General features: G+C 36.6%; 1 protein-coding gene and 1 long non-coding RNA gene across 20 annotated transcripts in view; both read left to right on the top strand.

Moving 5' to 3' along the window:
- LOC127864180 (uncharacterized) overlaps positions 1-26,323 on the top strand; it is a 327,718-nt gene that overhangs the window by 49,478 nt on the left and 251,917 nt on the right. For 7 of the 19 annotated variants that reach the window (XM_052403865.1, XM_052403867.1, XM_052403868.1 and 4 more), the window contains exon 3: positions 594-955. In XM_052403865.1, coding sequence (XP_052259825.1) covers positions 594-946 — 353 coding nt within the window. In that variant the 3' untranslated portion in view covers positions 947-955. Of the gene's footprint in view, positions 1-593; positions 956-1,571; positions 1,630-5,279; positions 6,070-11,649; positions 11,810-12,159; positions 12,500-12,525; positions 14,221-16,034; positions 16,545-17,637; positions 17,861-18,352; positions 18,452-21,606; positions 21,726-22,300; positions 22,450-23,633; positions 23,740-25,318; positions 25,413-26,323 lie in introns of those variants that run through there. The other 12 variants (XM_052403870.1, XM_052403869.1, XM_052403875.1 and 9 more) reach the window with 11 other exon arrangements.
- Positions 1-26,323, top strand: part of LOC127864211 (uncharacterized) — a 194,644-nt gene that overhangs the window by 98,429 nt on the left and 69,892 nt on the right. The window lies entirely within an intron of this gene.

Raw genomic sequence — 26,323 nt, 5'->3', positions numbered from 1 at the left:
TGGTTTGGAATCGGGTACCTTTTAGGGCAATTTTAACATATCAAAAAACCCCTGATATAATATAAAGTAATTGTTCAATAATGTATATGTGCCATTTTATTGCTACAGTAGACAAAATAATACATGTGTTCAGAATTATTGATTTATAAACATGAGTAATGAAGTATTTTGACTGCCACTACATGGCATGTCTATAAATAGAAACTGTGTTCCTGGGAAAGAGACACTTTCTGACCTTGTCTTAATTTTGTGGTTGTTTAATGATTGTACATGAACACTATGTTTACCTGTTGATTGAACTGTGCAATTGTTTCAGTATGTGTAATTGTTTTCATCTGTGTAATTGTTTTACTTCAATTCATATCTTACTCAACAGTTGCATTTCAACATGTCAAACATTAACTAAATAGCTCTGCTACTGAAGTTTATTGTCATGTTTTACTATTGAATCATTGAAATGTATGCATATATTTTAGATGTGTAAAGGCCTCTTTATAGCAACATATGCGTAATACAATATCACTGCAGTATGTTTAATAAGATTATTTAATATTTACAGTAATTCAATATCTTGATGTTACTCTGTTTTGCAGTAGACAAGTGTGCTGTGAGTCCCACAGGTGACAGGCTGTACATCACCAGCTGGTACAAGCACAAGCTCCTCACCCTGGCCAGGGATGGCACACTCCTGGCTACATTCACAGACCCAGCACTACATTGGCCAGCTGGTCTACATGTGACCCCTGCAGGCCAGGTGCTGCTCTGTGGATACTCGTCCGACACTGTACTACAGGTGGACAGAGAGGGGGAGAGTAAGCTGGCTACTCTTGCTACTCAGAAGGATGGAGTGTGGAGGCCATGGTCAGTCTGCTACAGCAGCACAACATCATCTATCATTGTGGGACAGGACCGGGACGACAACATCCTGGTGTTCAGAGTGGAATAGTGTGTACATGTATGTATTAGTTGTTGAAATTAGTGATTAGTATTTTAATTACAATGTGTTGTTTAGCATACGAACATAGTAGTGTGTGATGTTTACAATACAACATTAAGTGTGTAGTGAAAGATACAAATAATTTATGTGCACATATTGTTATCTGATTATACAATGTGAGGGTTTTTGTTGGAACATTAGATGTAATGCATATTATGTTATTGTTGTCATAACATTTGTGTAATTATGGTCTTAAAATTTAATTCTTGTAAACTTCGCATGAAAAAAACAAAGCATTTCAACTGAAAATTTAATATTTGTACAAAGATGCACATGTACATAGCAACTGAGGCTATTTTTAGACTTTCATTTCTATAAAACATGCCATGTAAGAAATGTATATGGATGAATATTTTTTAAATAAAATATGAAATTGTTTAAGTAATCTTTGGAGGAGTATATATTGATATTTTACGCAATGTTTACAGAAAGGTAACACTTAATGTGAGATTTATTAATTTGCCATATTTTATGATGTTGAACATGTCTTATTGATTTTTATTACATTTACATAAATATGCGTGAGTCCTAAATATACATACAAGAAATAAATCAAGCTATTCTGCTGCTCCAGTTGCTGCTGGGTCGGGACAACGATGCTGAGGATGTGGGGGACAAGCATGACGCAGAAGGTAAAAGAGACGCTTTGTCAGGCCTTTTCTTGGTCACTTTGGGAAAAAATGCAATTTTGGGATTTTTTATTTGTTTCGTGCTAAAAGTCCATTGATTTGGGAAAACACATTTAATATAAGTATTTATAATACTTCAAATTATAGGAATAAAATCCTATTATAATAGTTATAAACTTTGTTAGATCTAATTGAAACATAATTGAGATAAGATTTTCATAAGGAACAGCATATAACACGCTTTGGGTATGGGTCCGTTTAACAGACCCATAAATACTCAAGGAAAAGCCCTGCTTGTGTATTTCCTGTTTATTAAGATGAGGTGGAAAAGAATGGTATGAATTAACAAAAGGTAAAATATCCTTTTAAATTGTTTGTTTATTGTAAAATCATATATATTCGTCCGCATGTTATTTCGTGGTTAAAAAAAGACTTTCATGGACGTGGTAGTTAATGCATGACTTTCTCAGTTTGAAAACAATAAATATGGAATTTGTGTAAGTTATTTTCCAGTGTGTTTGTATTTAATTTGTGGATCGTTCAACCCTTAAAATCAATAAAAAATAATGTCCCGCGAATAATAGTGTTTTTGCAGTGTATAAATAAGTGAAGTGGACGAGAATGATATGATATGATTTCACAGAAGGTAAAATGGCGTCTATTCTTGTGTATATCGTGTTTTCAGTACAACTTATTTTACTTGATGATCAATAACTCAAACCCTTCTCCAGCTCTATGCTTTCCAACTTACCGATACAGACACCTCAGAAACACAACACCGCAATAATTTCTGTCATTCCCATGCAGGCCTTGAGTTTTTGTAAAGCTGTGAGATATTTAATTAAACCTATTTGATTGGAATCTATTCCATCTAATGCCGTATAGAGTCTGTTTGCGAGGAGGTATTAAGTTATCATTGTGTATACAGTGTTGTTTTTTTAGTCATAACAGGCCCCATCACAAAGGAGCATGATTTACATAAAACCACCATTTTTTCACGGGATATTATGCGTTCTTGTTAGTTTCATGGAATAAATGCGTTTTGCTTCATGGAGTTAACGAGTATTGAAAAGTGTAAAGAAAAATAATTAAATTGGAAAATTTGTATGGGAAAATAATTAAAACAAGCAAATCCGTTGAATTGATAGCACACGCCAATATGCTTCTGGACACAAAAGTATTATATTTGACACTCAAAACAACAATGTTTCAAGATACAAAGGGCCAAAACTCCATTATTAACAGATGATGTACACTGCCATTTGGCGTGCATCATCCTCTTATCCATATATATTCTCATTTCATGTTTCAATAAAATCTGCCAAAGCACTTCAAAAATATGGCTCCGGACACACAAAAAGCATTTTTCAAGATACAAAGGGCCATAACTCTATTATTAACTAATGGTGTACAATGCCATTTGGCGTGGATCATCCTCTTATCCATATGCATACTCATACCAAGTTTCAATGAAATCGGCCAAAGCACTTACAAGATATGGCTCCGGACAGACGGGCGGACGGACGGAAAGACACAAAACAGTATCCCTCCGCCTATGGCAGGGGATAATAAAAAGTACAGAATCTCGTATTGAGCAACTCTAAACTCACAAATTCGCACTGAAAGAAGCTTAAACACGTTTAAATAATATTATATTTCTTCTACGATATAGCATATAAGATGTTTACAGTATATTTACTGTATTCTGTTATATAAGTTAATATTATTTGCTCTTGAAAGCCCTTTATAAATCTAAGCACCGACAATGGAAGCCATATGTCTTATCAGGCATTATTATAATAATTTTCATTGTTCAAACATTTCTACGTAAAAGATCAATCTGAAGTTTGGCATACACATTGAGGATAGATGAAAAATGATAAGGAAGTGCATATTTTTTGCGTTTTAAACAGTTCAGGTTGTCTTATAGGTTACATTATACTAAATAATAGTTTCATGTAGGGCTGTACTCTCTAAAAAAAATCATATTTTACTCGAAGCCATGTTTTACACTTTAGAATGGTGTTCTGGCTTTATCTCTTGGATATATTGGAAGGGAAAGAAAAGGTGCTCACTGCTTAATCCCTGACATATGATAAAGTTAGAGACTTAAGTACAAGTTTGACCTGAAAACAGTTACATTGCACTAGAAAATGACCGGAAAATTTAAGGTGCAAAAGAAGTAGAGTTTGATTTGAGTAAAGTTAATGTTTGGTTTTAACATGACATATCTTTTTTATTGCTTAAATTGATTCAGCTTAGAATGAACTTTTAGAAAAAGTATGGTTATGGTGGTCTCTATGTTCTAAATGTTGCATTTATTTTCTCTTTAATTTGTCGCTTTTACATTGAATTATATAGGGAAATCATTTAGTATATTGTGGCCTTTAATTAATTTAGCTTACACTAACAAGGGAGAGAACTGTCAATATGTACCAGCAGTGAGTTGTTGCCATTAAATTGTTTCATATTTTATTAATTTGTAATATTTCTTACAACTTTTATGACATGATGGCTTACTTTGGAACTGTTGTCTAGTGTGAATTTAAACAGAGTTTAACACCAAAGACCTGTAAAGGCATGGTAAAAATGGTGTGTGTGTTTTTGTAACTTTGGGAATACATTAATATGAAGTTGTTGCCTCCCATTTATTATTATCCCCCGCCATAGGTGGATAGATATTGTTTTGGCGTTGTCTGTCCGTCTGTCTTTCCGTCCGTCCATTCGTTCGGAGCCATATCTTGGAAGTGCTTTAGCGGATTGCATTGAAACTTGGTATGAGTATATATATTGATAAGAGAATGATGCACGCCAAACGGCATTGTACACCATATGTAAATAACAGAGTTATGGCCCTTTGTATTTTGAAAAAATGCTTTTTTGAGTGATAAATATAACACTTTTGTGTCCAGAAGCATATTCGCCGGGATATCAATTGGACAAATTTGCTTGTTGAAACTTGTATTAACAGTAAAACCTCTGTTAAACAATTGTAAAAGTTAACCGATAATGATTATGAGTACAATAAACAATTTATTATTTTTAACTAGATGATTGTCCATTCTTTTTTGCGGTTATGCAGGAAAAAAACTGGCTAAAAACATCAATGAGCCACGCTGTGAAATAATAGGGCTTAATGCATGTGCTTAGATTGTAGTACCAGATTAGCCTGTGCAGTCTGCACAGGCTACTTAGGGACAACAATTACCTCTTTAAAGGTATGTTTTGTTGAAAATAAGTATCTTCTTTTGTGAACATCCAGTATCGTCAGAAAGTGTCCTCCCTGATTTGCTTATGTGGATTTCACATGCTAATCTGGGACGAAAGCTTCTAATATTGATGAGCGGCAATTTGGCTTATAAAATTACACTGAAAGTTATAGTAAGAATAATAATTATGAATTTACAGGTTATTAAAGCATTAGCCAACACTTTTAATGTTTTAATATGAAATGGTTAAACTGCATTAATTTTCATTAATTGCTATTTAGGACAAGGCACTAATGAAATTCCAATTTAGAAATTTAGATAATTATGTTTTGCTGTTGAAAACCTTCACATCCAATCAAGAGGCATATATGTAGTGTATTATACATTGTAATATAAAAATGTGTTACAAGTTCATATCCCCCACTCTAGTGTTGTTGTTTTCAGGAGAGCACTAGCATTGATATTGAGTTGGCCAAGCAACAGCACCAGTCTGGCCTGCAGAAACCCCTATACAAAAGGATCCTTTTCCTCCCCTGATCCCTAGCTCCTCCCACTGGACCTCCGGCTTCAAAGGGTCAGCATCGTTACACAAGTCTGTTCTGCTATAAATCCTCAGCACGTCAAGTTTTCACGCGCTGTTATGAACAACCAAAATGTCCGCGTCGAGATTTCCCCAAGCAAGCCCGAGTAGTTTTGTTTAGCTCTAGTGCCAGAGTGGGATGAGTGTTACAGAAGCGAGACGTTATAGCAGTACTTATGGTAACGCTAACAGTTAGTTCTCGCTGTGGACATCACGAAGAATCTCACGAAGGATTAAACGTTGAATAGTTTGTTTAATTCTTTATAAGACAGCTATATATTCAGCAAGGAACGAGAGAAAAAAAGGAACAATTGAAATGATTCATTCAGAAGTATATCTGCTGTAGATAGTTAGGACAGTAGTAGCGTTACAGACTGTCCTCAGCGCACAATATATTCATGTTGTGCACCACAGACGCAAATTCCCCCCATTATTGAAAACAAGTTGCTAAAAGTAAACACGTCCGGTTATGTACTCCGAGCCCAAAGGGCATTGCATTGAATTGGGACTAAAGAAGGCTAAAAAACATGACACCAGTTTTGTTGTATGCTCCAGTACACCCTTCGACTCTCAGTCCGAAGTTAATCAGAACTCAAACTCGGCCCTTAACAATATCCGCGAGGCCAGCATATCAGCTCAGCTTCTGAGCTTCAGGTGAGACCTTACAGTGTTAGTAACTTTGTCAAAGATTGGGCTTAAATTCAGCCCCATTCCTCAAAAAGTCTAAAAAAAATTCCCACCTTTCGAAGAAGAGGGGGTATATTGCTTTGCACATGTCGGTCTGTTGGTCGCTCTGTCGGTCGGTCCATCCACCAGGTGGTTTGTGGATGATAACTCAAGAACGCTTGGGCCTAGGATCATGAAACTTCATAGGTACATTGATCATGACTCGCAGATGACCCCTATTGATTTTGAGGTCACTAGGTGAAAGGTCAAGGTCACCGTGACCCGAAATGGTTAAATGGTTTCCGGATGATAACTCAAGAACGCTTAGGCCTAGGATCTCGAAACTTGATAGGTAGATTGATCATGACTCGCAGATGACCCCTATTGATTTTCAGGTCACTAGGTCAAAGGTCAAGGTCACCGTGACCCCGAAATAGTTAAATGGTTTCCGGATGATAACTCAAGAACGCTTATGCCTAGAATCATGAAACTTGATAGGTAGATTGATCATGACTCGCAGTTGAACCCTATTGATTTTCAGGTCACTAGGTCAAAGGTCAAGGTCATGGTGACCTGAAATAGTAAAATGCTTTCCAGATGATAACTCAAGAACGCTTATGCTTAGGATCATGAAACTTCATAGGTACATTGATCATTACTCACAGATGACCCCTATCGATTTTGAGGTCACTAGGTCAAAGGTTAAGGTCACCGTGACCCGAAATAGTAAAATGGTGTCCAGATGATAACTGAAGAACGCTTATTCCTAGGATCATGAAACTTGATAGGTAGATTGATCATGACTCGCAGATGACCCCTATGGATTTTAAGGTCACTAGGTCAAAGGTCAAGATCATGGTGACCTGAAATAGTAAAATGGTTTCCGGATGATAACTCAAGAACGCTTATGCCTAGGATCATGAAACTTCATAGGTACACTATTCATGACTGGCAGATGACCCCTATTGATTTTCAGGTCACTAGGTCAAAGGTCAAGGGCACAGTGACAAAAAACATATTCACACAATGGCTGTCACTCCAACGGAGAGCCCATATGGGGGGCATGCATGTTTTACAAACAGCCCTTGTTTTATAAATATTTACTGGTTAAAAAATTTACAATGCATTATTTGCCAAAAAAAGTGTTTGATAGGTTGCAACAATGAGTTACTTGCCTTATTAAGCTGTATAAGTTGAAACTTAGTACAATCAAAATACAAATCAAAAATTATAAATTGTTAAGTATTTGTGTTCACGTATAACTGATTATGATTTTTATTTAAATTAGAAACCGGATGTTTGCAAAGACAATATCACTATACTGCTTTTATATCCTTATGCACACACTTTTAACGCCAGTGACTAAACTTTACATCTAAGGTCTGTCTTACAAAAACAATTGCATAAAATGTAGACATCAACTAGTATCGATTCAATATCACATACATATAAAAAATTTAACCAGAATAGGCTATTATTACTGGTAGCAAGACAGAATATCATATACTTAATTCACCATAGACTTTCATCTGTTTTTGCATTTCTGTCTAATCCATAGGCAAAACGTGTGTGATCAAGTACTCATATACTTACAGTATTGTGTCTTATGACTTGTTGTATTGTCTATTGCAAGTTGTTTAGTCTCGCGTAGATGTGCACATTTAAATATGTACAGTCTCATATTTTAAGTTGTTCAGTGTCATGTTAAAAGTTGTATTGTTTTACAGTTAAAGTTGCCGAGTATCAAATTAAAAATTATGCAGTCTTTTATTAGCTCATCTATTTTTTGAAAAAAAAATTATGAGCTATTGTCATCACCTTGGCGTCGGCGTCGGCGTTGGCGTCGGCGTCCGGTTAAGTTTTGCGTTTAGGTCCACTTTTCTCAGAAAGTATCAATGCTATTGCATTCAAACTTGGTACACTTACTTACTATCATGAGGGGACTGGGCAGGCAAAGTTAGATAACTCTGGCGTGCATTTTGACAGAATTATGTGCCCTTTTTATACTTAAAAAATTGAAAATTTTGGTTAAGTTTTGCGTTTAGTTCCACTTTTCTCAGTAAGTATCAATGCTATTGCATTCAAACTTGGTACACTTACTTACTATCATGAGGGGACTGGGCAGGCAAAGTTAGATAACTCTGGCATGCATTTTGACAGAATTATGTGCCCTTTTTATACTTAGAAAATTGAAAATTTTGGTTAAGTTTTGTGTTTAGGTCCATTTTATTCCTTAAGCATCAAAGCTATTGCTTTCATACTTGCAACACTTACTAACTATCATAAGGGGACTGTGCAGGCAAAGTAATGTAACTCTGACTGGCATTTTGATAGAATTATGTGCCCTTTTTATACTTAGAAAATTGACAATTTTGGTTAAGTTTTGTGTTTAGGTCCATTTTATTCCTTAAGCATCAAAGCTATTGCTTTCATACTTGCAACACTTACTAACTATCATAAGGGGACTGTGCAGGCAAAGTAATGTAACTCTGACTGGCATTTTGACAGAATTATGTGCCCTTTTTATACTTAGAAAATTGAAAATTTGATTAAGTTTTGTGTTTAGGTCCACTTTATTCCTACAGTATCAAAGCTATTGCTTTCATACTTGCAAGATTTATGAACTATCATAAGGGGACGGTGCAGGCAAAGTTATGTAACTCTGACTGGCATTTGGACGGAATTATGGGCCCTTTATACTTAGAAAATTGAAAATTTGGTTAAGATTTATGTTTTGGTCCACTTTACCCCTAAAGTATCATAGATATTGCTTTCATACTTGGAACACTCACAAACTATCATAAGGGTACAGTAAAAGGACAAGTTGCATAACTCTGGTTGTCATTGTTACGGAATTATGGCCCTTTTTTGACTTAGTAACTTTTAATATATGGTTAAATTTTGTGTTTCGATCCACTCGAAGTATCAAGGCTATTGCTTTCAAACTTCAAATACTTACATGCTGTCATGAGGTTACTGTACCTGGCAACTTGAATTTTACTTTGACCTTTGAATGACCTTGACTCTCAAGGTCAAATTATTAAATTTTGCTAAAATTGCCATAACTTCTTTATTTATGATTAGATTTGATTGATACTTTGATGAAACTACTCTTACCTGACATACCACAATAGACTTCACCCAAACCATCCCCCGTGCCCTCCCCCCCCTCCCCCCTCCCCCCCCCTATTTTTCTCACAAATGACAATTATCACCACACCCTAACACTATACCCCCCCCACCCCCATTTTTTTTAAAAACGGTTATGTTTGAAATACTGTCCAAACCATCGTCCCCCCCCCCCCCCCCCCCCCCGATTTTTTTTTTTTTTTTTTTTTTTTTCGCTTTTTGGAAGATGATGTAATAAATGTCCACAACCCCACAATATCACCTCTCTTCACTACACTCCTCCCTCCTTTGTGATTGAAAATGAGAGTCCCTTCACCTTTAAAAAGAAAATAGATGAGCGGTCTGCACCCGCAAGGCGGTGCTCTTGTTTTAAGTTGTTACCGTAGGTTTCCACGTATAGCGCGCACCCGTGTATAGCGCGCAGGCTGTTTTTTAAATGCAAAAATGGAGAAAAAAATATTTAAAGACAATAAAATCACCTAATCGGACTGAAAATGGCCGCCATTTTACTATTGCACAATATCCAATAATCAGGGGCATTGGAAAGCTTAATTAAGCATTCAAAATAGGAAGCGTCATTATGATTAGGAGCATTGGTTGCATAGCACTATACTTTTTTTTACAATTTTGTAATTTTCTAGCAAAAGATTAACAGTCCACGTGCATTTCGTGAAAACGTGAGAAAATAAGAATTGTGTACATTGTGTGATTTTTCCTCGGGGAAAGCATGGGCATTACCGGTAAATTTGAATGTGGCATGGGAGACGGGGATACAGTTGTTGAGGTACACCACTGTTCAACATTCAATATTTATACACACAAAATGCATTTGCATATCTTCACGTTCTCAAGTGTCAATTAGTGTCTCAAATGTCAATTAGCGTCTTAACAAGTCGTGGCACATATTACTCAATAACATCTGCTAATTACGAAGTGAAAAATGACCCCCTTTCACACCTACCGTACATGCAAAAAAGACCTCGTTCGCATCTACCCTTGCCTGCTCTCCGGAATGTCGACAACAATCCCCATCGGAATTCATCCATTAAGAAGTGTAAACACAAACAAAGAAATGTCCGCAAGTTTATTCAAACATATTTATTTTTTACCAAAACTTCTTCTACCGCATTCATATCTACCAGTTGTTTCGACAATGGCCCCTCAGTCTGTACGATTATAGGGTGGTAGTTTTCTGGAAAAAAACATGGCGGCTATTTTGATTATTTACGATTACACAACATATTTTTTACCAATCTAGCAGCCAGGATGGCGTTGTATGAATGTATAGCGCGCACCAGCTTTTTAATTTGAATTTTGGAGGTAAAACACTGCGCGCTATACGTGGAAACCTACGGTAGGCTTATTTGGGCAGACACTTTGTGCACAATTTATAAAGCCGTTTTCTCGGTATGAGGCTCAAAGTAAATCCCCCTACAGTCTGTTACAGAGTTGTACAAGATGATACCAGGTGAGCCTTGTTATGGGAAAAGGGTGCTTAATGCATGTTATGTACCATCCACAGATTAGCCTGTGCAGTGCGCACTCTGAATTATCAGGGATAATGCTTTCCATTTTTGAGGAAATTTTCGCTTTAAAGAAATTATTTCTAAACAAAAATCATGTCTTGGTGGAAAGTGTCGTCTCAAGTTAGCCTGTGTGGACTTCACAGGCTAATGTGGTACTATACATATTCATTAAGCCCAGTTGTCCTGAATATGGCTCAAGTTTAGTCTGCTTCCAGTCTGTTGGTATTTGTAAATTCTGATTAGAACAAATATGGTATAAAAACCACTATGATTAAAAACTGGTAATTAAAACATTGGTGTACATATAAATGCAAATTTAACATACATATTGAGCAATTCTAATAGTAGCTCAAAATTTCCCAATTTAACATAGTTTGCCATTTTTAAAGAGTTGGTTACTCATTTTTTCACAAAATTAAAAATTTTGAGTCGTATTTTGTTCACAAAATATCATATCAAACACAGTTAATGTTTTAAATAACTTGGACAAAATATTGTTTTGTTATTGGTAACTGTGAAAATATAGATTTATCAAAGTACAGGCAAACTAGTATTGTAATATGATGGTAATTAAGGGCAAATGGCCTGAAACATAATTTTTACTCCAAGGTGTATGTGTGAAACAAACTTTTCCATCTTTATAAAGTACACGTAATAGGCACTTCCTTATATGCAAGTGGACTAATAAATTGAGCACTGAAACTGAACATTTCAACAAAAACGCATGTCAAAGAATATATTTTGATTGGGTTTGTGCAATGAAGTTCCATGCAATTAAAAAGACATATAATTCTCAAATTAAAAGATAGAATTTTACCGATGTTTGATAATATTACGCTAATTTTCCTCATTGGTGTGGTACAGATACTTTTTTGGCAAGTTCAAAAGACTATCGGCTTTCTCAATGTTACAGCAACTGCTAAGCTCAGAAGACCAAGGAGTAGTGAAAGGCTCAGCCAAATCAAAGTCCAGCGATGTGAGGGTGAGACAGCCTTCCCATGTCCTCGTATTGCAACATGAAGGACATTTTAGCTGAAACTAACAAGGGAGAGAACTGTAGATCTGCACCAGCAGTGAGTTGTTGCCCTTAAGTTGTTTAATGTTTTATTTATTTGTATTATGTCTTACAACTTACATGTTGATTGACTTTAAGACTGTTTTCTAATGTGAATTTAAACAGATTTTAACCATCAAAGATCAGTAAAGGCAAGGTAAAATAATATGTGTGTGTGTTTTTTTGCAACGTTGGTGAGACATTAATATTAATTTTAAATATTAATATTGTTGCCTCCCATTTATTGAAACATATAATAACAACAAAACATATCTAATGACATTTTAAAAGTAATGTGATTAGTAGAATAAGTACAATTAAAAATATTAAATTTTTAACCAAATGGTTTTCCTTCTTTGTGTTTTGCAGCAAAAATCAGAAAGAACCCACCCTTATTAGCTTATGTGAATTTCACATGCTAATCTGGGACGACACTTTCTAACATTAGTGATCCGCATATTGGTTTATGAAAATACATTTCTGGAAATGGAGTCAAGATTATAGATATAAATGTACAGATAAGTATAGCATTAGCCAACACTTTTCTTGTTTTAATACAAAATGACTTTATTGTATTTATGTTCATGCTATTAAGGACAAGGAACCAATAAAATGCCGGATTAGAAATTCATGTTGTTGAAAACCTTCACAGCCAGTCAAGAGGCATAGTTTGTTATAGATTATAATATAATTGTTACAAGTTCCTATCACCCACTGTGTTGTTGTTGTTTTCAGCAGAGCACCAGCATTGATATCGAGTTGGCCCAGCAACCGCACGAGTCCCGCCTGCAGGAGCCCCAGTCCAGAACAACCCTTCCCCTCCCCTGACTTCTAACTCCTTCCCCTTGACCTCCTGACTGAAAAAGTCAGCATCGTTGAACAACTCCGTTCTGCAGGAAATTCTGAGCATGATTCTGGTCAAACGTCGAGTTGTCCACACATAAGCCTGGGTAGTTTTGTTAAGCTAGAGTTCCGCGTGGGCCTGAGAGGGACGAGTTTTACAGACACGAAAAGTTATAGCAGTAGTTATGGTAACGCTAACAGTCAGTTGTTGCTGTTGGACATCACAACAAATATCCTGAAGAACAAAAAGTTCAATAACTTGTTCCAATCTTTATGGGACAAACAGAAATTGAACGGGAGAAAATCAAGGAACAATAAAAGCGTAAGCTTTCCTAGTGGGATGCTTCTGCTGTTGATAGTTTAGACGACAGTAGGGTTACGGACTGCCCCAGATTGTCCATTCAGCGGCCAAAATATCATAATAGAACGGACTTTTGGCAATATTACCGACAAAGAAAGGCAGTAATGACTTGGTTGTGAATACCCAGAGCACGATACATCCATGCTGACACAAAAAGGCAGTAATGACTTAGTGGTGAAAACCTAGAGCACGCTACATCCTTGCTGACAAAGAAATGCAGTAATGACTTGGTTGTGAATACCCAGAGCATGCTACATCCATGCTGACACAGAAAGGCAGTAATGACTATGCTGTGAACACCCAGAGCATGCTACATCCATGCTGACACAGAAAGGCAGTAATGACTATGCTGTGAACACCCAGAGCATGCTACATCCATGCGGAAACAGAAAGGCAGTCACGACTATGCTGTGAACACCCAGAGCACAATATATCCATGCGGACACAGAAAGGCAGTAATGACTATGCAGTGAACACCCAGAGCAAGATATATCCATGCTGACACAGAAAAGCAGTAATGACTATGCTGTGAACACCCAGAGCACAAAACATCATTTGCTGACACAGAAAGGCAGTAATGACTTGGCTCTGAACACAGAGCACAATACATCCATGCTGACACAGAAAGGCAGTAATGACTTGGCTGTGAACACAGAGCAACATACATCCGTGCTGACACAGAAAGGCAGTAATGACTTGGCTGTGAACACAGAGCTTAATATATCCATGCTGACACAGAAAGGCAGTAATGACTTGACTGTGAACACAGAGCACAATACATCCATGCTGACACAGAAAGGCAATTATGACTTGGTTGTGAACACAGAGCACAATACATCCTTGTTGACACAGAAAAGCAGTAATGACTTTGCTGTGAACTCAGAGCACAATACATCCATGATGACACAGAAAGGCAGTAAAGACCTTGTTGTAAACACTAAGAGATCCATACATACATGGGGTGTGCCACAGCCGCAAATTACGCCCACTATTGTGAACAAGGTGCTTAAAGTGAACATGTCTGGGTTTGGTATGAGGACTTAGCACTCCAAGCCCAGAAGGCCTCGCATTGAATTGATGCAAGAGAAGGCTTTGAAAAATATTAGCAGTTTTGTTGTGTGGTCCAGTACGCCCTTCGACTCTCAACCTGAAGAAAGCAGAACTCAAACTCGGCTCTTAGCAATATCAGCAAGGCCAGCATGTCATCTCCGCTTCTTGAGCTTCAGGTGAGACCTTACAGTGTTAATTTTGTTGTTGAAATTAGGGCTGAAATTCAGCCCCATTGTTATCTCAAAAAGTCTATCTCCATGATTACTGGCTTAAGTTCTCAATTCATGGTTTCCCGCAATAAAAAGAATGTTTTGATAGGTTGCAACATTGAGTTAATCAGAACTCAAATTCAGCCTTTGGCAATATCAGCGAAGCCAGCATATCAGCTCAGCTTCTTGAGCTTCAGGTGAGATCATAGAGTGTTATTCATTTTGTCGAAATTGGGGCCAAACTTGAGTCCCATTCCTAATCTTTAACAGTTTATTTTTTCCATAATTACTGGCTAAAGTTTTCAATTCAAGGTTTGACCCCAAACAATGTTTTAATGGGTTACAAATTGAGTTTGTTTCCTTATGCAGCTCTATAAGTTGAACCTTAGTGCAATTTATCTTGATAGCACTTATTCTCAATTTTTAAATTATGTTTAGCAAAAACTACAACCATTTTCCCAATTTAATTCAAAACACTATGATGTTTTACAAATTGTCCCAATCCAAAAATGGTTACAATAAACTCTGCATAGAGCTAGCCCCTAGTTATAGCACATTATAAAGTTTTTTATCAGAATAACTGGCTTAATTATACCTGCACAAACGAAGTTTAGGGGGGTATATAGGTAGTATTGGAGTGAACTAGTCTGTCGGTCTGTCTGTCGATCCGTATTTAGTGTCCGTTCTCTAATTCAAGTAGTTTTCATCCGATCTTTACCACATGATGTATAGGCCAAGTTTAAACATGGGCTTTGTCGGGTTAAAAACTCGGTCACGGTGTCATTTAGTGCATTTTAAACATTCAGCATGTTGTCCGCTCTCTAATTCAAGTAGTTTTCATCCAATCCTCACCAAACGTGGTCACAAGTTTTTTCTAAATGATCTCTAGGACAAGTTTGAACATGGGCCATTCCAAGCCTAAAACTAGGTCACCGGGTCACTTTGTGCATTTTTAACATTCAGCAAGGTGTCCGCTCTCTAATTCAAGTAGTTTACATCTGATCTTCACCAAACTTGTTCAGAAGTTTTATGGAGATGATCTTAAGGCCAAGTCAGAACATGGGCCTTTCTGTGTGAAAAACTAGGTCAAGAGGTCACTATTGCGTTTTAAGAATAGAGCATGGTGTCCGCTGTTTTTTTGTGAAGACGACATGCAAAATATTATGTGTCAATGCGGCATGTGGGGGTATTCGTCACATCTGTGACAAAGCTTTAGTTTGCTTATTTCACTAAGTTTAATTACTATTTTGAACTCACATCTATTGTTTCTTATTAAATGCCAAATAGTTGTATTGTCTCACATTGAAAGTTGTTAAGTCTCAGGTATAAGTCATAAACTGTCACATTTAAAGGTGTGCAGACTCACACTTAAATATGTAGATTGTAACATTTAAAGTTGTGTTGTCACACATTTTTAATTGCTGAGAATCTCATTTAAAATTATGTAGTCTCAAATTTAAAGTTCTTTAGTCACACAATTAAAGGTGTACAGTCTCACATTCTAAACTGCTCAAGTAATGCCTGTTTTTGATTTACAAAAAATAGATATAACACCTCGCTACAAACCCAAAAATTCCAATTTCAAGTTGGTGCACGTAAAACATTGAGACTATGTTATTCTGAATTCTAATTGGTGAAAAATTAATTGCAATATTTTAAATATCAATTATAGGCACGATGTTTGGCATTTAAAAAACAGGTCTGTAAGGTAAGGTGTTTCAAGGCTTATTCATGTGTCACTAAACAATCCGGTTTTAGTTTACTTTCCATTTCCTTTTCAGTGAACTTTACTAGCAAACATGACAAACGTCATTGAAATGAAAGTCGATGACAACCCCCTTCTTGCACAAATACTACAACTTGCTTAAGAAAATCAGCATGAAGACGTCTTGCATCAGACTACCAAGCCTCCTATCAATATATCCTCCCATGTTGGCTACATCAACACTTCCAACAGCAGAGCCTTGGTGAGTTTGACTTCCATCTCAGCATCCATGTCGCTTAGCAACAATTGAATGATGGGCGTCGACAAATTAGGCCGGACAAGTCGCTCAAACTGAAACGATCTAATCCAACAGGTAGAGCAAGCGTTGCGTGACACGTCCGTTAATGTGACTGACCTCGATATGTTGTTCTCGAATAATGTGAACCTTAGGCCTGGAGAGCAGTATGCGATTGACGCCATTCAACAACAGTTGTTATTGGCAATTCTCAGGTTTGGGGTGGCGACTTCAGCGTCAGGACTTGCTCCATCTCTGGCCCAGTCGCAGCAGCAGCAACAAGAACAATAAGTAGTATCTTAGCGGTGTTCTGGGACACAGGGCTTCATGTATGTGCTTAAATTGTCATCCCAGACTAGCCTGTGCAGATTGCACATACATTAAGTCCTATTAAAGTGTCATCCCAGATTGTGCAGACTGCACATACATTAAGTTCTATTAAAGTGTCATCCCAGATTAGCCTGTGCAGACTGCACATACATTAAGTCCTATTAAAGTGTCATCTCATATTAGCCTGTGCAGACTGCACATACATTAAGTCCTATTAAAGTGTCATCTCAGATAAGCCTGTGCAGTCTGCACATACATTAAGTCCTATTAAAGTGTCATCTCATATTAGCCTGTGCAGACTGCACATACATTCAGTCCTATTAAAGTGTCATCTCAGATAAGCCTGTGCAGACTGCACATACATTAAGTCCTATTAAAGTGTCATCCCAGATTAGCCTGTGCAGACTGCACATACATTAAGTCCTATTAAAGTGTCATCTCATATTAGCCTGTGCAGACTGCACATACATTAAGTCCTATTAAAGTGTCATCTCAGATAAGCCTGTGCAGTCTGCACATACATTAAGTCCTATTAAAGTGTCATCCCAGATTAGCCTGTGCAGACTGCACATACATTAAGCCCTATTAAAGTGTCATCCCAGATTAGCCTGTGCAGACTGCACATACATTAAGTCCCATTAAAGTGTCATCTCAGATTAGCCTGTGCAGACTGCACATACAGTAAGTCCTATTGTTTCCAAGAATGTGGCTCATATAGTTCACTTAACATCAGTATTTTCCGTTGTCTGCCTGATTGAGGAAAAGTTCATAGCATCAAATGGGAATTCTGTGTCTTTATATTGATCAAACTTGGTAAATGAATGCAAATAACACTGGATTTAATATAAGTTTTAATCTTAGTATGTCAGGGCATAGTTTGTCTATTTTGCGGCCGAAATTCAGCTCCTGAACCAAAAGTTTCTCTATGCATGAAAACACCCGCTTTTCTATTCCATTTTAGTAAAACAATTATTTAAATGCTTTCAGTACATTATAAATTTATTGTCTTCATTATTTTTCTATATTTATTTAAATTCTTGGAATCTGTTTTAAGAGCCGGTTCCTACAGGACCCGATGCACTGATTATGCACATGTGACTCTTGTACGCAGCTGAATAAAAGGCTCTCTGGTCAGCTGGACCCGGACGCCAAGGGACACTTCCTGCCCAAGTACCGTGAGGCAAATGCTCAATGAGTTCTACCCGAAGTGTGCAGCGTCTCTAGACCTGTGGCTCCAGACTGTCTTACCCAGGGGCCAAGATTACTTTATCTGCAAGGTACATTGGTAATTTATCATGTATAATGTGTCATGAGTTTTTTACTCCAAATTTCAATTTAAATAGTGTGTGTGTTTTATATATTGATTAAACTATATTATAGCTGACAGTTATTATGATATTGGTAATATTTATAATAGCCGCCAATTTGTATTGCCTTGAAAGGGCGCAGGAGAGGGGCGTAAATATTTGTTCTTGTCTGTTTTTCGCTCTGCCCTTCCTTAAATCCGTCCTTATGTCTGTCCCACCTTTTTTGAGTTACACGTAACTTAATAAATATTTTTAGAAGGGGATAAACAATTATTTAGTAGGCTAGGTTTGTATCAAGTGTACAGCATATAGAAGTAAAGTATCAAGTGTTTTATTGTGTATCTCTTTTCTATCAGAAGTCTTCAAATTTAATGTATTTCTTATATATTTTTTTACTCAAACAAAATTGATTCAAATATAACAAATGCCATTTCAGAATGCATTGAATTATTTGGTTTACAGGGACACATTTCTGGGATGCCCCGAGGTCTTTTTTTCTGTTTACAGAGGCCTTATACTCGCAGGTTCCCCAAATACAACTCAGCCACAACATCCTAATCGGTAAGTCCCGTTGCCATGGCAAAACAGGTAACTTTGGCAAAGCATTCAGGAGACCCTGGCTTAACAGCCTTAGACTTCAGATGTTATCAAGTTTTAACAAACAGTTAAAACTCAATGCGATTTGCAGTTTCTGCTCTTCAATTAAGAAGACCAGTACAAAGTATTCCAATTCAAGGGTTCATCAACAAACTTATTTCACTATTTTGAAATTCGAAGAAGATGCAACAGTGTCACGCTAATCCCTGACATTCAGGCTTGAATTAGACATCCAGAGCTTTATTAAAACACAGAATAACACAGTTTTTCAGCAGGTTCCAATATATCTAAATTGTTAACTCTACAAAGTCAGGTTCCATTTTAAATGTAAGTATGTTTATAAAATTGCCATTGATACATAAGAGGGGTCACTGATCTCTGTAGCTTTGCATAAAATGTTGTTTTGTTATGTGGAGATCTGAGCATATAGTTTAGAGACTATTTATAAATTATGAACTATTGGATTATAATTTTAATGGTTTACAAAATCCCATGTAAATACAAGTGTCCATAGCTTGTGTATTGAGTGCATCAGGAATTTCCCATATGGATATTCCCCCGAGAAGACTCCTAAGTGAAATGTTTTGGAAATTTACACATTTAAATATATATATTTTAACTGAATTGAGCAAACATTTCTCAAACTGAGTAATTGTGATCACCCTATGTCATTGAGCGTGCTATGTGCAGCTTCAACTGTCAGCTTGTTTATGAATCTAAAGGCCTGAATGTTTATTGAATCTTGATGAAACTGAAATCTTGACAATATTAAGCCCGAGTTTAAATCGAGGCCACTTGTGTAACAATACTGTAGGTCTAACATCTCAATTGTCATGACTCAATCATGATCATACTTGGTCAGAATGTTTATCTTGATATGTTACAGGTTTAGTTTGAATCTGTCACATTGCTTCCAAAAACTAGGTCACCAGTTCAAACCTTGAAACAAACTTGGTTATCACTCTATAGGCCAGATTTATGCCACATCAATTATGAAAGTTAATCAGAATGTTTAAAGTAAAGTCAAAAAGTATGTCACAAGGTCATTTCTTCTACAGTAGGTTTACCTTGAATTGACTGGTGATCATTTCAGGCACTTTTTTCCATTTACAACATTCAGATAATTCTCCATGAAGGACCATTGAGCTTTTTTTAAATTATAAAACAGTTTGATTGATTTAGAAAAAAGGATAAGGATTTGTGTATGTTCAGTGTTATCACAACACGAGATGTCGCATGCACACATAGATTTAATGAGATACAAAATGCTCGTTTTTAAATATGTGTGGCACAATATATTCCATTTTATTTTTCCCCAACAATATCTATTGATATGACACTTACATGGTGCATGAACATGTGTTGAATATATTGATCCACACAAAACAAAAAAAGAGCAGTGTGTATCTTAATAAATCTATATTACCAGACCACATCTAGCGTTGAAATTTTGAATATTGCTATAAGAAACATTGATTTTTTTAATGTGTTAACTTTATGTTTTGAAATATTGTACAAAATATTAATTGATTTTGAGTGTTTATGGTCTTTTAATTGTTGTTTTGATACTTACAATTTTTAAGATTTTTATGTCATTCTGATTATGCCCATGTGACTTTTTTATACCTCCCAAACCCAATAACAATCACAATAAACTCATCAATTTTATACCTCCCGAACCCACTAACAATCACTAATTAACTCATCAATTTTATACCTCCGGAACCCACTAACAATCACAAATTAACTCATCAATTTTATACCTCCCAAACCCACTAACAATCACACATTTACTCATCAATTTTCATTTTTATTATTCCATTCACAAGTTGAACAATTATGTCTTTGTTGTATCAACCTTAGCACTGTTGGGTTTCTATGTCTATTGCGAAATGAAGTCAATATTTGCACCTTGCCAGTCATACTTAATGCAGACAAAAATAATAATATGTTAGAGGATTTTTATGTAACAACTTATGTTCACTTTGTGTTGTTATTATAAAAGTTCAAAGGTAGCTTTAAAAACATGAATTAGCCTTGCTCTGGGAAACGCAATCTGCACAGGCTAGTCAGGGAAACCACTTACCTCTGGGAAACGCAATCTGCACAGGCTAGTCAGGGAAACCACTTACCTCTGGGAAACGCAATCTGCACAGGCTAGTCAGGGAAACCATTAACCTCTGGGAAACGCAATCTGCACAGGCTAGTCAGGGAAACCATTTACCTTTGGGAAACTCAATCTGCACAGGCTAGTCAGGGAAACCATTTACCTCTGGGTTACTCAATCTGCACAGGCTAGTCAGGGAAACCACTTACCTCTGGGTTACTCAATCTGCACAGGCTAGTCAGGGAAACCACTTACCTCTGGGAAATGCAATCTGCACAGGCTAGTCAGGGAAACCACTTACCTCTGGGAAACGCAATTTGCACAGGCTAGTCAGGGAAACCACTTACCTCTTGGAAACGCAATCCGCACAGGCTAGTCAGGGAAACCTCTTACCGCCAAAACTGGATTTTGCTAAGAAAATGCTTCCTTAAAAACAAAAAATCAATAAAAGCAAAAAGTGTTGACACTTATAAACATCTGCTATCCGTTTCAAAATAATTTCTATCGGATCATCATGAAAATGTTCAATATTGTTTTTGGGCATAATATCTTTTACAAGTTTAGTAACCAGCCAGATCGCATTTTCTTGTTTAATGAAGAACATAGACCGTTAAACATATCTAACATTGTACACACGGTCAATGTAAACCAGACCGTTCAACATATCTAACATTGTACACACGATCAATGTAAACCAGACTTCTAACCGGGAGTATTTTGTTGGTTTTGGTTCGTCATTTTTTTGGTGTGTGAAATGTCGGAAAAGTTGCGACTCGACTAAGCATTAATGCCACCAAAATTAATGCAATTGGCGTGAGTTTCATGACAGTTCATACACTTTTAAGTTTGCTGCTCATGTTACAAAACTGTGTAATGCTTTGTATAATTTATATCATATGTCTAATTTTGTCACATGGTTACTTGCCTTAAGTAAAAGACATTCTAGTGATGAATAGAATATTCTCCTGCTGATGCTACTGGAGTTTAACTTTGTTGATATTTTATTTAACAGGACAACTTGTCAATCAACATGGAACAGTACCCAGAAAATCACGACCAGCTCATGAACTGTGTAACTGCGTCAAGCGTGACCCTTCAGAGAAAGGGGCTTCCATGCCGAAGGTCAAATTGGTACCGATCTGGGCTCAAGCAGCAGCCTCAGTCTTTTATCTATTATCTATTAACATTCCAATCTCACAGTAATATTATAAAAACATGACCTGCAAGGTGGAGATGTGAATACAATGAGTATTAAATCCCACAAACCATGCAGAGGTTATATGAGAGTCCATGTTCTGTAAGTTGGTCTGTTAGAGGGGCGTTTCGTCTGCATTTTATGTAAACATAGTTTTACCTCACCACATATGTATATGTCTACATTTCTAAAGGGAATCAGATGAAACTTCAATCATGTGAGCCCCATGAAGTCTGGGTTGAGGTTTAGTTATCATTTTGTGACAAAGCTCTAACTTATCATTGGCCAAGTAACTCTCTTGCATAATATCAACTGACTGTTTCTGTATCTCACCATACATGGAATTACAGAGGCTGTGTTAATTATATTTTATTCAGGGGGATTAACTAATATTGTGCACAGAAGTGTGTTAATATTTGTGTATAAAAACAACGAAAGCATTAAATCCCTTGAACCACTTGTCATCTTTGATTACATTATAACAAATTATCAAATATTACTTATTTTTAAGTGGCCTTTGTTCAGTGTCAAGCAGAATCCTAGCAACCAAGCCACGCCAGCACAGCAGCAAAAACAGTTTCAGCAGCAGTCGTATACTAAACATCAACAACAGTGGTGCATATGCATTAAACTACGAGAGGTATGAATGCAAATATGTCTGTATGATATTAGTATATTCTCAACCATTTAATATTAACTAGTTTGTTTTGTTTAAGAATATATTTTAGCATATTGCTATATTAAAATTTGCTTTTATTATGTTTTATTTTTATTGCACTCTGCCTCTTCTAATCATGTTAAGGATGGCCTGCACCCTACCCCTGTACTGACCTGTGGGTCATGGCCCGCACCCTACCCCTGTACTGACCTGTGGGTCATTGCCCGCACCCTGCCCCTGTACTGACCTGTGGGTCATGGCCCGCACTCTGCCCCTGTACTGACCTGTGGGTCATGGCCCGCACCCTGCCCCTGTACTGACCTGTGGGTCATGTTAAGGATGGCCCGTACCCTGTCCCTGTACTGACCTGTGGGTCATGTTAAGGATGGCCCGCACCCTGCCCCTGTACTAACCTGTGGGTCATGGCCCCCAACCTGCCCCTGTTCTAACCAGTTGGTCATGACCTGCACCCTGTGGGTCATGGCGCGCACTCTGCCCCTGTACTGACCTGTGGGTCATGTTAAGGATGGCCCGCACCCTGCCCCTGTACTGACCTGTGGGTCATGTTAAGGATGGCCTGCACCCTGCCCCTGTACTGACCTGTGGGTCATGTTATGGTCATATGGGCTTGGATGGTCATGGAAGTAAGAAAGTGTAAGATTTTAAAGAGACTTGTTCAAATATGTTGTGAGAAAGTTGTCAGTGACATAACTAAAAGAAATTAATACGCCAACACATAAAAACAGATTTACCGGTTACTACAAATTATACCAATATATTGCATTACATATTGTATGGTATTGTGATATGCTTTGGCTGCTTTTAATTCGATGATTATTTAAAGTAGGCTTTTTTTTAAATATACAAGCGTATCTTTGTTTAATATGTATTTTATTTTATTCCATGAACTGTATTAGTTCCGTTTGAATAATAATTGTTAAACATATTGCACACGTTTAAACCAATTTATGTAATAATATTCCATCTTTATCTGTAAATAAAGGGACTCTTACACAGGGCATTAGCAAGAACAACCAAAAACGTTCCTTTAAAAATTGCATACTCTTTCTCTGTTTGCAGAATATATGCAGAAAAACTAGTGTCTTATTGAATGATAAGGGATTTGATTACAGCTAAGAAATAATCTTTAAACGTTATCTGTAAAATGTTGTTTTGCCATTTGCAGTAAACAAGTTGACTGCGTAATGTGGCATCAAAGTCTGCAAGGAGAAACCATGCAATTGAGGAAGCCAAGAAACCATGTGATAATTTCAAGCAGCTTACCTACTCTTGTAAGTATGTGTTTTGTTTTAACGTACGCATTATATATTTTTATTTGAGTACAGATTTATGTTATTGAAATAATAATTGGTTTCCATGCACAAATGAAAGATTTTATGTTTTTCACTAGAGTAAATATATAAACGCAAGTATTAAAATATAATATGTCTGAAGAATATCCACAAAACATGTGTTTGTCATAAATCATATTAAATTTATTGATAAAGATGCGCACATTATGACTAGTTTTGTCCACCAATCTATAATTTAAACATAAAGTTTGACGTTTTTAACGCACATTTCAATGACGTCAAACTGTGGAATCACTTATTTTAAGGAGATATCATTTTCGCGCACCCACCATGTCTCAGATTTATGACCAATGCCCATATTAATAGAGTTTTCAATTAACAAACAGCTAGGTGTCAGTTTGACAGGATTCAATACAACTAAGGTGTGTATATTATAACTGTTGTTTCATGCGACCCCTATTAGAAGTATAGCCCTGTCTAGTAAGGGCATATTCCGGAACCATCTTGAGCACATGTTTGATGCAATAAACAGTTTTGTGTTAAGTTCAACTTTTCTATAAAGTATCAAAGCTATTGCATTCAAACTTGGTACACTTACTACATGTATCATGAGGGGAGTGGGCAAGCAAAGTGAGATAACTCTGGCTGGCAGTTTGACATAATTATGTGCCCTTTTATACTTAGAAAAGTGATATTTAGGTTAAGTTTTGTGTTTATGTCCACTTTATTTCTAATGTATCAACGCTATTGCTTTCATACTTGCATCAATTACTAACTACCATAAGGGAACTGTGCAAGCAAAGTTATTTAACTCTGACTGGCATTTTGACAGAATTATTGCCCCTTTTATACTTAGAACATTGAAAATTTGGTTAAGTTTTGTGATTTGGTGCACTTTACTTCTTAAGCATCATGGCTATTGATTTCGCACTTGCAACACATGCTCACTATCATAAGGGGACTGTGTAGGCAAGTTATGTAACTTTTTTTTCATTTTTGAAAGATAATGTAATAAAAGACCACATCTTCACACTATACACCCTCTCCACCCATCCCTCCTTCTGTTTGATGAAGTATTGAGATAGGTCCCTTCACCTTTACAAAAAACAAAATATTAGCGAAGCTCTTCTTCTTCTTCTTATACTTAACCATAAAAGCAAAATCTGTTGCAATTGGTGAATGTTCAAAAAGTGTTCTAGAACAATTTATATATAACCCTGGTCTTTCTTACACACCACTTGATATTTGTGTTTTGTATAAACACCATTGAAATAAAATTTGGTCTTAAAACCAAATGAAAGTAATTTATAACAACTACATAGTTTAATTTTATTTCATTGAACGTGTACACAGTTTCAAGTGTTACCCAGCTTCGTAACATCCTGGGCACAAGGCGAGCTTTAGTTAAAATATGTGTGCTCGTTTATATGAAAGTTTATATCTTATTAAGACACTCACAATTATGTTACCGGGTTGAGCCAGTTTTTTATCCTTGAAAAAGCTAGTGTTGTCTTCAGTTTTGTTGTTTCATTTTGCACATGATTTACTTTATTTCCAGGAAACCCGGATAGCAAAGCATTGAGATTGTTCTGGAAGCATTTGTAGTCACAGCTCATTAAGCATCCCCCTGAAGCAGGACCCTCAGTCTACGGGTGAGTTTTCAAGCGATGTGTTTATTTTTGGCAAGCCCCTGAATTCAGAGATGGGTGGGTGCATGTAGATTGACCCTTGTTCGTCGATACATCCATCCAGCTGTACGTTCTAGTATAACCTCGAACCTCGAAAAGTATTGCTTCTTGTGTGATGAAACCAAATATATTTATTATCATGTGAAATTTCCTTCTTGTTTATTTGGATTCATGTTTCCTTTGACATAAGTAGTAGAGTTTTGACACAAAATTGGAATGTGGGTTCATGGTGGCCAAACCATTTTCTTACTTCATAAAAATCATCTGAGTTTTCTCAGAAAAACTCTCGCTGAATTCATGTTTTTGGGACTATCGTCTAGTAGGCCTTTGCTTATTGTCATTATTGATGAGGTAGTATTTGATAATAAAAAGGATCTTTATAAAAACCCAGTCCAAATTATTTGGTAATAAAGAGGTTATACTTTATCTAAAATAATTATTATTAATTATTATTGTATCAATAGTCCCAGGTCCATCATTTTGCTTGATTGGTCTTTGTCAGCCCGGGTACTACTTAAAAGTACCCCGGGTACTCTTAAACATACTACAATGCACCCAGGGTATGGAAAATGTACCCAGGAATACTAACGCTAAATTGGCCGTTGTTTGATCATTTTCTCAAGTTAGTTAGTATGTTCATATTTATATCAGTGTTCTGTAAAATTGCCCCAGTATAATCGAAACTCATACTCTCGAAGAATGTTGAGTCAGTTTTTTTTCAAAGATAATTTAGTTTCCTAATTCGTTAGCGCGTTATATCACATCGGATTTTGGGTAGGAGTGAACCTCGAGTACAGTGAAATATTGGCTGGGTGCATTTAAGCGTATTTTCTGTACCCGGGGTATATTGTAGTATACTTAAAGATTACCCGGGG

The sequence above is a fragment of the Dreissena polymorpha genome, chromosome 1 (genome assembly GCF_020536995.1).
Source record: "Dreissena polymorpha isolate Duluth1 chromosome 1, UMN_Dpol_1.0, whole genome shotgun sequence".
Taxonomy (NCBI): Eukaryota; Metazoa; Mollusca; class Bivalvia; order Myida; family Dreissenidae; genus Dreissena; species Dreissena polymorpha.
The sequence above is the reverse complement of the archived record's forward strand: the minus strand, read 5'-3'. Positions and strand labels throughout refer to the sequence as shown.